At 40.9% G+C, this 12789-nt stretch overlaps 1 protein-coding gene across 1 annotated transcript in view; it reads left to right on the top strand.

Moving 5' to 3' along the window:
- The window catches only part of SMARCA2 (SWI/SNF related BAF chromatin remodeling complex subunit ATPase 2), a 157034-nt gene that overhangs the window by 43580 nt on the left and 100665 nt on the right, over positions 1-12789 (top strand). The window contains exons 9-12 of the mRNA XM_087822686.1: positions 337-507; positions 8418-8471; positions 11170-11300; positions 11524-11581. Of these exons, the coding sequence (XP_087678812.1) occupies positions 337-507; positions 8418-8471; positions 11170-11300; positions 11524-11581 (414 nt within the window). The remainder of the gene's footprint in view (positions 1-336; positions 508-8417; positions 8472-11169; positions 11301-11523; positions 11582-12789) is intronic.

Here is a 12789-nt window from a genome sequence, read left to right as displayed (position 1 = left end):
ATTTTAACATTTTTTTGTACCGTTAAAGAAATACAGGCCCTTGTATTGATCTGCAATGCATCGGCCCTTTCCCTTCTCCAGGAAAGTAAAATAAACTTTCTCTCTGTCAAAAAAAGAAATACAGAAGAACAAACAGTTGACTCACAGTGCTCGATCACACCATGTGTCCAGTCTTTGCCGTGGACCCTGGTGTCCTGGGATGCGAGAACTCTTGCAACCTGGATCACTCAGTTTGCCGCGCTTACCACGAAAGTTCAGACTGTCAGGGGGCAGGATGGGTAGAAAAGGCATCTGTAGACTTGTTACGCTCTGACCCTGCTCTCCTTTCCTTAACAGGCTGAAGATGAAGAGGGCTACAGAAAACTGATTGACCAAAAGAAAGACAGGCGTTTAGCTTACCTTTTGCAGCAGACGGATGAGTATGTGGCCAACCTGACCAACCTGGTTTGGGAGCACAAGCAAGCCCAGGCGGCCAAGGAGAAGAAGAAGAGGCGGCGGAGGAGGAAGGTGAGCGCCCTCCTGGCGGCAGCTGGGCCGCGGACCAGTTTAAAGCGTGTATTGCTCTTTACTAAATGCACTCACCACGCTGACGCAAGGTTCAGGTGACTGGATTGCAAAACTTGCTCATAGAAATGGGTATGGTGAGAAGGAGTTGATTAGGCATACTGGGCGTGGGAGGTGAGAGCATAATGAACAGGATGTATTAAATAGAAGCAACGCAGTTCATATTCCCATTGTTTCATACAGTATTTAAAAACTAAATTACAGTCAAAAAGAAGAGGAAGAACACGGGCACCGTTAACTGTTTTCTTGAGTGCCATGAGGTGTGGCAGGGGACTGCTCAGTTAAGAAACTATGGAGTGAAAATTTAGGAGAAAATGCAGTGTACAGGTTGAAAGAAACCATAGAAAGATGTAAGAGATAGCCTTGGGATACTTTTGGCACAAATTTCAGCCCATTTATTTGGGCAGACAGTGACGCCAAAATTGTTCATTCAGGTCAGCAACCTTGTGTCACACTAAGGGATGGGTTTCAGGTGATTTTATGGAAAACAATAGCCTTAGGTAAAATGTCCTAATTGTCATGAGAAGGGAAGGGTAAGATTTAGAATTTCTGCTCTACAGACTTTATATCTCAGTTCAAGGGCAGCATGCTAGTGTAGGCCTGTGAATATAACTCTTCTTTGAAGCTTAAGTAGTCTGGTAACTTAGTTCTTGGTTGATGTTTTGTTTTCACGGTAAATTCTAATTGACCCTGGTATAAACAGGAAGGCTTCCTCAGAGTTGTGAAGGTTGAGGATGGGTAGCATTTAATCATTTACTCGCTGCACTGAATGATTGAACAAAATGTTTTTCCAAAACTAATTAATTTCATGGCTCCTGAATTCTCATACCTGTTTCATAACGAAGGAGGAGGAATACATGATTGAGAAGATGCCTTCTTGCTCCTGACCCCTGTAGTCTAAGACAGCTTCCCTTCTTGTGCAGATGAACGAGGGATGACTCAGGGCTTGGATTTAGACATTTCGTTGGTGAGGAATACCTCATTTTCCTGTCAAGGTTGCATTACAGGCTTTGCAAAATTCCAGCTCCCCATTTCTGACTTTAAGAGGCGTTTTCAGAGTTGGTGGAGAGCACACTGGCAAACAGATACAATTCTGTAACATTCCATAAGTGGATCCCATGAAGTGGCAGTTTTAGTTTTTCTGAATCTCCACATGTATTTTGCAGAGGTTGTCACAAAAGTCACTGCTAGTGTTTTTCGTATTCAAGTTTGTATCCTACATTTCTTTGCTATTGGCCCAAATTGGAGCTTCTGGCTTATAGTTAATAGATTCCTGCCATGGCATTGGATCGTTATATCATCATAGAAAGATGCACAATTGAGTGATGATGGTCCGGGCTTTATTTTTGTGTTAATCTGTACAGAGCAGGAACCTGTCATACTGTTTCATGGTGCTGGCAACTCTGATGACCTGTAGGTTGGCTCTCTACCTCCAGACGCTTGCCTGCAGGTTTGCTAGTAGCACTTACACTTTCTATTTCGTGCATTTGCTCAACAAATATTACTGAATACTTACTATGATGGAGGCACCATATGCCGGATGCTGGGAGAGAGAGAGAATATAAAGGTGAGAAAAAGCACTCTTGCCCTCTCTGTCAATTTAATCAGAGAGAGAGAAAGAAAGAGAGGGACAGATATTAATCAAATATGCATCTAAATATATAATTATAAACTGAGATGAATGATGTGAAGGAATACTGCAAGTCAGTAATTTCCCGATTTTTTGGCAAATGAATAATAATATCCAAGCATCTCCAGCCTGCCTAGTGTTGTCTCTGGGCACCGCCCGCTGCTCTCACATGGTTGAAGGTGCAGAATTATTACCGGATGACCTCTTCCTGGTGTGCTCTCAGGATGCCCAGCATTTGGGCCATCCCTGCTCTCAGCAGGACTGAGGACAGGCTGTTTCCTTCCCTGGCCATCTTGCTAGGAGAAATGGGATATAAAGAAGGTAAGAAAGAAACCAGGCCCCTTCTCTTTCCTGAAAACTGTCTTTCATGGGGCTTTGAGACTGAGTTCAGAGTGAGTTATCCAATTCCAGACGCACGTTCAATAGTGCAAAGAAAACAGGTGCTTTCAGAAGCTGAGACTTGGACACTTTGGATTATCTGTAGTTGTTTCCTCCCTTAGAGTGAATGGTGGAGAGTCGCTTGGTGCAGTTTCTCTGTTGGGGGGGAAACTGCATCCGGAAGCTTACAAATTCTGTGCCGTCCCTTTCAGCATTTTCCTGTGGGCCTGAGCATTATGCTGTACCTTACTGCATTTTTTTAATTAGGAAAGGTATCAATAAATCTTTGTTTTGAGAAAACCTTCTTTACCCAGTGAACTAGTAGCATGGACCTGGTAGCAACATTTGTAAGACAACTAAGATACAGATAACAGGAAGAGCTATGCTATTAAAATCCAGTGTGATTGACCTTGTGATGTAATTGCAAAAGGGTTACTTTTTACTTTGTGTTAAATTCAGTGTATAATTAAAAAAAAAAATAGCCCCAGTGTAACAGAAAAGGCCTTTGTTTTTCCCCATAGGGGAGTTTACTGTGTTTACTTGCTGTTGCTGAATAATAGAGTGGGGTTCCTTTAACCTGCCGTGACCTTGTTTAATTTCCCCTTCTCACTATTATAGCCATTTCAGTGAAATATATCTTTATAAATCATTCCGAGACTTCTTCTCAGCCTGCTCTTACATTAATGCCCTTGAAATGGAAGAAAAAGAAGTAAACTGTGTGTATCTACTTAAGAGTTAGAGGAGCAATAATTGTTAAAGAATCGAAATATCTAATTATGTGGAGCCAGTCTCTGCAGTGGGGCAGGATGAATGAACGCACTATTATGTGCACTTAGCATGACCTTGAGGTCTCCGTCCTTTGCCATGATTGTTCTCTCACATCTGCTGGGTGAGTACAGGATAAAATGGGGGCTGGGGCTAGATGAAGCCACTGGGGTATATACAAATAGGACTGGACAGGCTGAATTAGAAAATTGGACCACCGTCCAAAAGATGTTAGCACACAATCTTTTAAATTCATAACTGTGTAAGAGAACATATCAGACTAATCTGCTCTTATTCCCTTATAGGGTATTTCATTAAAAGATCTGTTATCTAGCACCTCAGTCTCTTGATCTGTCAAAAGGTGATTTGATAGGGTTGAATGGGAAAGTTTATCTAAAGCATTTAGAATGTTTCCTGGCACACAGTAAGTACTCAGTAAATCTTAGGTATTTTATCAGGCCATTCTGTGGTATAAATGCGGGATTGTGATTGTTGAGATGTGGTTGTAGGTTTTTGGAAACAGAATCTCCTTTTCCCCCTTACCGCGCATTCTCTGTGAGGTTGAGTAAATAGCCACAGTTTTTTTCTGGTGGGGGATCCATCGAACATCGTCTTCGAGGATGATGACAGGTTCTTGGCCTACTGAGGCATGCAGTAAGAGAGGAAGACTGATGCATTTCGGTGAGTGCTGCTTACTCCCCCTGCCCCAGCTCCTACAAAGATAATTTGTAATTACGTGGCCTGTAATTTAGAGTGGCTTCTGGTGATGCTAAGGCATTTCTCGCAGGTGTTTTAGGGTGTATTTTTCCTTAAGCTGTGGTTAGGAGCCCATGCCACCTGTGACCCCGAACCTCCTGCTTAGAAGTCTAGGCCTCTTACGGTTCCAGCTTCCTGAGCTGTGGACTTCGGGCTGGAAATAAATATTTAATTCCATCTTTCAAACCTTTCGATGGGGTGTAGATACCAGCAGAACTGTGTCCTTGTTGTGTACTTGTGACATTTCTTGGAAACCCATGACACTAACAGGAACACCCTCAGAGAACCCATGGGGACCAGAACGCTGGGCCAGATCTTCCTCATTGTGGCGTTTCCTTTTCTTTCTGATACTTATTCTCTCGCTCTTTCATCAACCACGAGTAGAAGTAAATCTCAGGACTGGGGCCTTTTGGAGGGGTAACCTTCCCAGCGCGATGTATTGATTAATGTAGTGATAGGAAAATTTGTTTCTTATCGTTTTTGGATATCCAAAAGTCAGAAAAGCCTCTTGGTATAATGTTTGGTAAAAAGAGCATCCAATGCAAAGTAGTAATGTGGTTGAGACATTTGTTTTAAATTCAGGTTACTCTCCAGTTCTTCTCATTTCTCTTCCGTCTTATGTTTTCCCCAAAGATGATATAGTTTATTGCAGCTTTTCTCTACAAGGACGTTTTCGTAGGTAAAAGAGAGGTTCTTAAGTAATTCTGGGCATTTGAGTGCAGTGACTGTTGTAAAGATAGGAGAACACAAAGCCACGATGATTAGATTTATTTGATTAGTTCAGTGTCAGAATGGGTGAAAGCAGAAGTTTGGATCAAAGTCCTGCTTAACTGGATTGACCAGTTATTTGAGTCAAAATGTTAGAATTGGCTTTCTCTGCAAGGTACAACCAAAGCAATGTGCAATTGCCTGTTAATTTGATATTCTAGGGTATTTTTTTATTGCCTGATCCCCTATCTGAATGCTCAGAGGTCCACTTAAGTGACAGTAAAAATAACCCAGTGATTTCTGAAAGCTTAGGTTCCCATTGAAACAGAACAAGCCTTTAAGATGCCAGCACATTTGAATGTTGTTTCAGCATATTATAACAACACCTGCTGGGGCTAAAATGCATTTACTTTATGATATGGATTGTAAAATATTTGGTATAAAACTGTTTCTTTACAAAATGAGGCTGTTTGCGGCCTATGTTGTGGTAATCTAAATAAAGTGCCCCATTGTAGTCTGTTTTCTTGAGTTCAGCTTAAATGGGATTTTCATGTTTAGGGATTTCTTTCCCTCCTTGGCCCCGTCACTGATTATTTTAGATGGCTTCTGCAAGGAAAATGGGTAGCCACGCACACAGCTTTGTTCCTAAACATTTCTAAATGAAAGGTATGAACTGACTTTGGCTTTTGGAATTAGGAACCCAAATTGTGTTTAGTTAAGAGTAATTGGTTTCATATCCCCTCCCATGACTGGGTTAATTACACTCCGTTCTTCCTCCACAAGCATAATTAGTTCCAAACTTTTTGCAGGTCGTGAGAAGGCAGGACAAAGTTCCTTTAGTCCTAATTAATGGATGAACTTCAGTGTTTTGTTTTTAATCAGTGGAAGTAAGCTCAGCTCAGTAATATTGATAGGATGTGTTTGCAGTCACATGATTCAGATAACTATCTGTGAAAACTGCTCAGGCAGTGGGAGACCCGTAGCAGCTGCCGTCAGCACCAGCCATTTCCCCAGGCGCTCAGAGGCTGTCCAAAGTTAGCTCAAACCCTAGCGCCCATCACAGTCTGTTTGGAGTTCATCTTGAACCTAAAAAAGGGAAGGTGTTTTTTTTGGAGGGGTGGAGGGAATAAAGTACCAGTTTGATGTGAGAACATGGATTAATGAAAGCACACCAACCAGAAACCTTCAAACTGAAAGAACCCGAAGCATGAGGGAAGAACTTGGTATCTCTTGCCATAGAGTAGAGTGCACCTGGCTTCCGTTCATATAACAACATAGCCGAATGGGGTGTAAGTACAGGGCATGCGAGAGAAGTCTCGTGGAGCTCCAGTTCAAGGAGGAATTGTGTATGTGTTCTTAACTATTTTGACTTGCACCTAATTACAATAATAATAGTATTTCACTAAGCATATGCATTGTTCTCTGTGTTTGCATTCATTCACCAAATATTTATTTAGTGCCTTTTAAATGCCAGGTACTCTGGTAGGTGTGGGAATACATAAGTGAACAAAACAGACAGAAGTCCATGACCCTGTAATCTTACGAAGCAGTTTTCATACAGTGCTTTAGCAGTCTTATATAGACAAAGAATAGCCCTTGGATTATTGTTGATTCTTTTACATTGTAGAGATTGACACTCGCAGTGTATATTAATTACATGAGACATTGGATTGTATACATCAAAATAGCGATCCAGTCCTGCCTGCAGCAGCCCTATGTGGTAGTAGGGACTGTTACTGTCCCTAGTTTCCAAAAGAAGGGGAACCAAGACACAAAAGATTGGCTCAAGGTCACACAGTGAAGGTCTCTTATACTTAGTGACACAGCTGGGATTCACATGCAGGTCCTCTAATTCCAGAACCAAGTTTCTTACATCTAATATTTACATTGCTTCTCAAATTTGATACCTGGTGGAATTTTTTTTAAGTCAGTTGAGAGGATTTTAAGTAATGGGAAGGCCTGATTATGAGGCAGCTTTTAGATAACGCGCTTATAGCATATTCATAGAAAAGTATCCTTCAGAATAGCTTTGATTTTATTATTTATGGTGCTTCAAGCTTTTTAAGGTGCTATTCATTGAAATGGTGATCCAGTTCCACTAGCTAGCTATTGGAAATTGGCTTATTCATTGTCTCATTTGATTTTCTTTGTTGGCCAAATTGGTAGCTCATTTCTGATTTGTACGGAAAGAATGGTGGGATTAATTGACTTTCTCCCATTAATTAGTATAGTGCCTGAGAACTCCAAAAATGGAAAATCCAGGTGCTGGCAGCAGGGACGTTTCTTTTCTGAGCTTTTCTGCCATTGTTCGCTCTGTATTTCTAGCCTAGACAAAGGGCCCCATACCTTTCGATACTGATCATTTCTTTTGAGTTTGTAAACTTAAGGGAAATCGTAACCAAAGAGAGCATTTTGTTTCCTGTCTTTGGTGCCTTGTGTTTTTGCCTACACATTTACATCTATTTTTGTAAGAAAATTATAGGAGAACTTTAGAATTTTCAAACATTTATGGAAACTGCATTTCTTCAGTATGGACAAAAGGCTGAATTTTAAACATTTTTTATAAAAGCTGTTTTGTCAAGGGACAATTGAGTTATTTACAAGGAAAGCAAAAATGTATGATATAATCAATGCCTTAAGTGTAAACAAAGTGGAGTTAATATTGATTCTGTATCATTACATATATTTTTAATTAACTAAAAGACCCAGGGGAGGAAAGCTTATTTTCTTAAATGTCTTGATAAAGCAAATGAGTGAAGTTTTTTGTTTCCCCCCCTCACTATACTACTCTGAAGTAGTGTAGCTTTCCAGCAATAACTTTAAAGTAAGGATTCTGTAAAAGTGATGTTAAAGATTTCACTTGTCAAAGAAGTTGTCATAAATGTAAGAAGTTTTAAGACTATTTTGTGTATATTACAGATGAGACTCTCTTGGGTGTCTATAAAATGTGACATAATCTTAGTTTTCCACGTTGGCTGTCTGAAACTCATAGAGGTTAATGGACTAAGATATTGGACTATTTAAGATATGGTAGAATTTTTCATGAGATCACAGTATCTTCCTCAGATTTCCCCCTTATACCCACTGTGGAAATACTACATATTCTGAAAGCCCATTAGGTAGAGTGAAAAACATCCAGAGAATTTTTTATATCATTTTTTTGTATTTTTATGACTCAAGAGCGTATCAGAGTTTATTCTCAATGGACATTTTCAGAAAACTTGCTAAGGGAATAGGAAAGTTTTGTTGAATTGCATCAGGATGTGTCTTCACAGTGCCAAACATGAGAACAATGCAGACTCTGACCTCCGTCTCTCTCAGTGTTGCCAATGTCTTAAGCTCTTTGGATCCTAGAAGACACGATCCACAGATCTCCACGAAGTGCTGGCCTTGAGTTGCACCTGGCTTTCAAGAACATTCTGCAGGTTGCTAATAAAATACACACGTTGCCTTAGATAGTGAAAAGCAGTAAAAATAAAAGGCATGGATACTTATGTTTTGTTAGGTGAGGGTGAGTAGTAACAAAGTGCCGTTACATACCCCAGAGTTACCATGAAGCCTTCCTGTGCCCATCTTCTCGGTTACACGTAACATGTGGCTCTTTGTTGTTTTGCAGAAGGCGGAAGAGAATGCAGAGGGAGGAGAGTCTGCCCTGGGACCAGACGGAGAGGTAAGGGATTTTGCAGCCACTTCTACTGCATTCTGCTCAGCGAGCCCCTGCTATACCTTGCCGTACATATCATTCCATGTATACTAATTCTATTTTTACTCAGCTGCGCATCTTTAAGTACAAAGATTAATACATTAGCATAATATAAAAGGGATACACTGAAAAGTAATCTACTTCCTTCTCAGACTGCCAATCAACTGATACTAAGTTTCTTGTGTGCCATTGGGAAATTTTCTGTGCACAGATAGGCATATGTTTAGGACTATGTAGAATGTGTAAAAATCTTAAATGATCCTATAATTAATTTGCCCACTAAATGATACAGAAGCCTAGCTGTGACCCAGTTTCCTTAGTTTATTACTAATTTGAAATTATAAAACTCCTTAAGCCAAACAGTTTACATATTTGGCTAACTTATTTTTTGACATCTTCTATTGGCTTAACTATGTGGCTTCTATTTGTCAATTCATCAGTATATTCCTAAATTCCATAGTCTAGTATTTCCAATAGTCTCCTGAATCGTGAGAATACAATTATTCATTTATTGGATTTTTTTTTTCTTCTGAAAACTCCTAAGTTCCCTGCCAGTGATTCACATTGAGGGGTCTTCCTCCTGAGCAGGATGGGGAGGGAGCTTGCTTCAAGCCGCCTTCTCCGCTCACAGATTCGGATAAACCTGCTTGGAGGTTTGGGGTGGGTGGAGGGGTTGCCTCTTCCTGTTCTAGAATCACTGTGCACGTGAGGTGTACTGTGAATGCCAACAGCCTGGATGCCAAAGGAAGGTTGAAACCACTAGTCTATGCAGAAACCCCTTGAACAGTAAATGTTGCCTCACCAGTGTAATCCATCACAAAGAGAGAAAGGATTGGGATAAATGTTTAAGGTGTAAGAAACTCTCAGTGGGATGTTAAGAGGGGAGAATACTATATATTAGAGCACTTAGAAACACTCTAATTTGTAGAAGCCCAGCCTGACCTAAGCAGCCTCACATCAGTTTGTAATTAACAAGCATGGGGGTGGGGGGGCGGTTAACAGGTTACTGTGAGAGAGCTTTATCTCTTATTATCTCTTGGGAAAACTGCCTACTGATCTAGGGCCTGTGACTCACACTTTTTTTTCCCTTTACATCTTAGCACATGTGTGTTCTGTCTGCTAAAGTTGGCCAAGTGGACATCTTGCTCAGTTTGCTATGAAATAATTTTCCTATTACACTGCTGTGCTCAGTGCTGCTGCCAAAGTTTTCATTCCAGCTACAGTGAATACCAATTTTCTCTGAGGCGTGACACCTAAAGCAATGAAATAAGCTGTGTCATAATAGTTCAAGATCATGGAGTATGATTTTTCCACGGGAGGTGGTAGGGAGCGGTGGATTTCCTTCTTTATTGCATGAGCATACAGGTGACCTTTTACGTTAATGAGGGAGAAACGTCATCTTGGCCTGCAAAGGAATGGTGTTCACAGCCACTGCTTTAGCACATGTACAAGAAAAAAACAACAGTCTAGAGTAAGGCTCTTTTTTCCAAAGGTTGTTTTTGTGGATAATTGCTAATATATTGTTCCTTATTCTGACAGCATTTTTTGGGGGGAAGAACCAATTTAGGGGGCGTTCATTTTCTGTTAGATACAGACAGTAACCTACAGTATACTGTTTTTCCTGTCATTTTTATTTAACTCCAAATAAGAATAATTTAGAAAAATTTTTTAGAATTAAGGAGTAGTCTAAACATTGGATTTTATTACTTTTACGGAGATAGATAACTTGAAGGACTCACAAATCAAGCATTTCCAAGCAAGCATCTTGCCTGGGGGTCTGCTCCTGGAAGTACAGTTGCCCTCTAATCAGCAGCATTCATTTGCATAGGATTACTCCAGTTTTAGGCCTTTGAAACAGTTTATTCTCTGAAGTAGGTTAAACACAGCCTCTGCAATATCATTTATTCTCTTAATTTTCTGAGCAAGCCATTTTTCATTGAGAGTCTAATAATGAACGTTAGCTCAGTCTAGGTCTATTCTTCAGATTTCAGATAAGCAAAGCTATTTGCTTTATCACACTCCCAGGTACCAATGGTTGGCCTGGTTACCTGGTGGTTTGGTTTTGGATAAAGGACACTGGTTCTGCTAAACCAAACGAGCCAGTAATGAGATGACTCAAGTTACATACTTTTTTCTTTTCCCATTCTCTCCGAAACCATAAGTTTGCAGTAGTCATGATGTGGGGGATATTTTCAGGGGGTTGAGGTTCTGATTTGCAAATGACAAAAATCAGCTCTGCCTGATTTGAGTCACAAGGGAATGTATTAATGGTATATTGGGTAATTCATCGGATCTCCAGGAAGCCTGGAGAACCAGACTTGAGGCTACACCTGATATTATACATACAAGGATCAGTGAGGATGTGGCTGACACTGGGAGCAGGCAGGAGCTTGGCATGGCCAGGACCGCTGTACTGGCTCTGCTGCCGCTGGGGTCCGCCCTCCCACCAGTGTACCTGGCCCTACTACCTTGAACTTCTAGCTCCTAGTTCAGAGGCTTGGTGAGTGCAGCCATCTGGGGGAGCTGAAGTCTTGTGCTGGTGACATTTCCAATAACAGAAAAATGTTTCAAGGGCCGGCGGCCAAAAGGCTAAGACATGTTCTGCACAGAACTGGGAGAACATCATAACACCAAGTGGTGATGTGGTTTTTTCTCTCCTTTCTAGCCCATAGATGAGAGCAGTCAGATGAGTGACCTTCCTGTCAAAGTAACTCACACAGAAACCGGCAAGGTCCTATTTGGACCAGAAGCACCCAAAGCAAGTCAGTTGGATGCCTGGTTGGAAATGAATCCTGGGTAAGCATTAAAGCAGAATTATTGGTGTTCTTTGGCTTTTTAATTTTTGTGGTCCTTGTAAAACCGTGGATTTAAAACAACACAAGCTTTGCTGAGATGGTTAAAATTGGTACCCCCATTTGTCACTTGCACACTGAACATGCTAGTCAAGTCATACATGCATATATTGTCTTGCAGTTTAAAGAACTAAGCCCTCTCTTCTTCCCCACTCCTTTTCCTGTAGTTACGAAGTTGCCCCCAGGTCCGACAGTGAAGAGAGCGATTCTGATTATGAGGAAGAGGTATGTATGTGTCTCTGTTTGAGTTCATGGGTCTGAAAGTTTATGAGGGAAGCACCTGTGTCCTTCTGTACTTCTCCTTCCAGTGTTGGCCTTTAGGTGATTACTGGGGCTGAGGTTTTGCCAGAGCTCTGATGGGACACGCCTAGCCGTGAAGTGACCTCTTGGGGACTCCTGAGCAATGGGGAGACTTGGTGAATTCTGAATTCATTTGGAACCTTGAAGCTGGCATTAAATCAGAAGTGGTGGAAAGGTCTTTTGGGAAGAACTGAAGATGGAGCACTTTGGGCAAGACAGTCCCATGCCTCCAAGTGGTTCACACTGAGGGTTTGCTGCCTAAAAATTCCTGAAGTCCTATGGACCTTAGAGTCTATTTGAAATGGAAAGTCTGGGAACTTAAATGAAAAGGGCAACCTAGGCTTGATTTAATGAGTTTATTGATCCTCTTGGTTTCCCTTTAACTGTGATTCTTGTTTGAATTCCTTGGATATACTTGGATATATTGTGTGCAGTCACTGAATGTGGTTTTTGCCTGTATAGAGGAATATTGGTTCTGAGTGCCATGGCATAGGTGCCACGGAGTGGGCAAAGCTGCCTTACCGATAATAGCACACTAGGATTTTAAGACAATTGTTGTTTCCTCCTATTGTGTGGACCTGTGTTTTCTAAATTAATCTCCTATGGACACTTTGCAAAGAGGAAAAATAAAAGTTATATTTTTAAAAGAGGATCCTCTTAAAAAGCAAGTACTTTTAGAGCCATGCTGTATTTTTATAGGCTACTTTTTCTCTGAGATATTTGAAGCTTACAAAATCAACTTTAAAAATATTTCTTGTTGACTCAGATGAATGGGCCCATAAATGATCCGTTGGAAGAGTCTCCTCGTTAAGGGACAGAGAGGAGATAACCCGAGACTGACAACTGCAGGCAGCTCTGATAGCCAGGAATAGAATGAAGCTGACATCTGGGGTCTGCCACCCATTTGTGGCAAGTCCCTTCCTCTCTCAGCGCTTCCTTTTTAACCTGGAAAATGAAGGAGCTGTGCTAGTTCTTTAATTTACCCCTGTGTCTCAATGATCTTACCATAGACTTGATTTTCAGCATTAATGTTGTGTCACGTTGTATTGTTTCATTCAAGAATTATGGGAAAGCATCGTTCTCTTTAAATCTACTTTTAAAGGAATTCTATTAGATTATCTGGAAAGATTTAG

Source organism: Miniopterus natalensis, chromosome 12, assembly GCF_054644295.1.
Source record: "Miniopterus natalensis isolate mMinNat1 chromosome 12, mMinNat1.hap1, whole genome shotgun sequence".
In the NCBI taxonomy this organism is placed as follows: domain Eukaryota; kingdom Metazoa; phylum Chordata; class Mammalia; order Chiroptera; family Miniopteridae; genus Miniopterus; species Miniopterus natalensis.
Note: the sequence above shows the minus strand (reverse complement) of the source record. Positions and strands in the feature narration are given on the sequence as shown.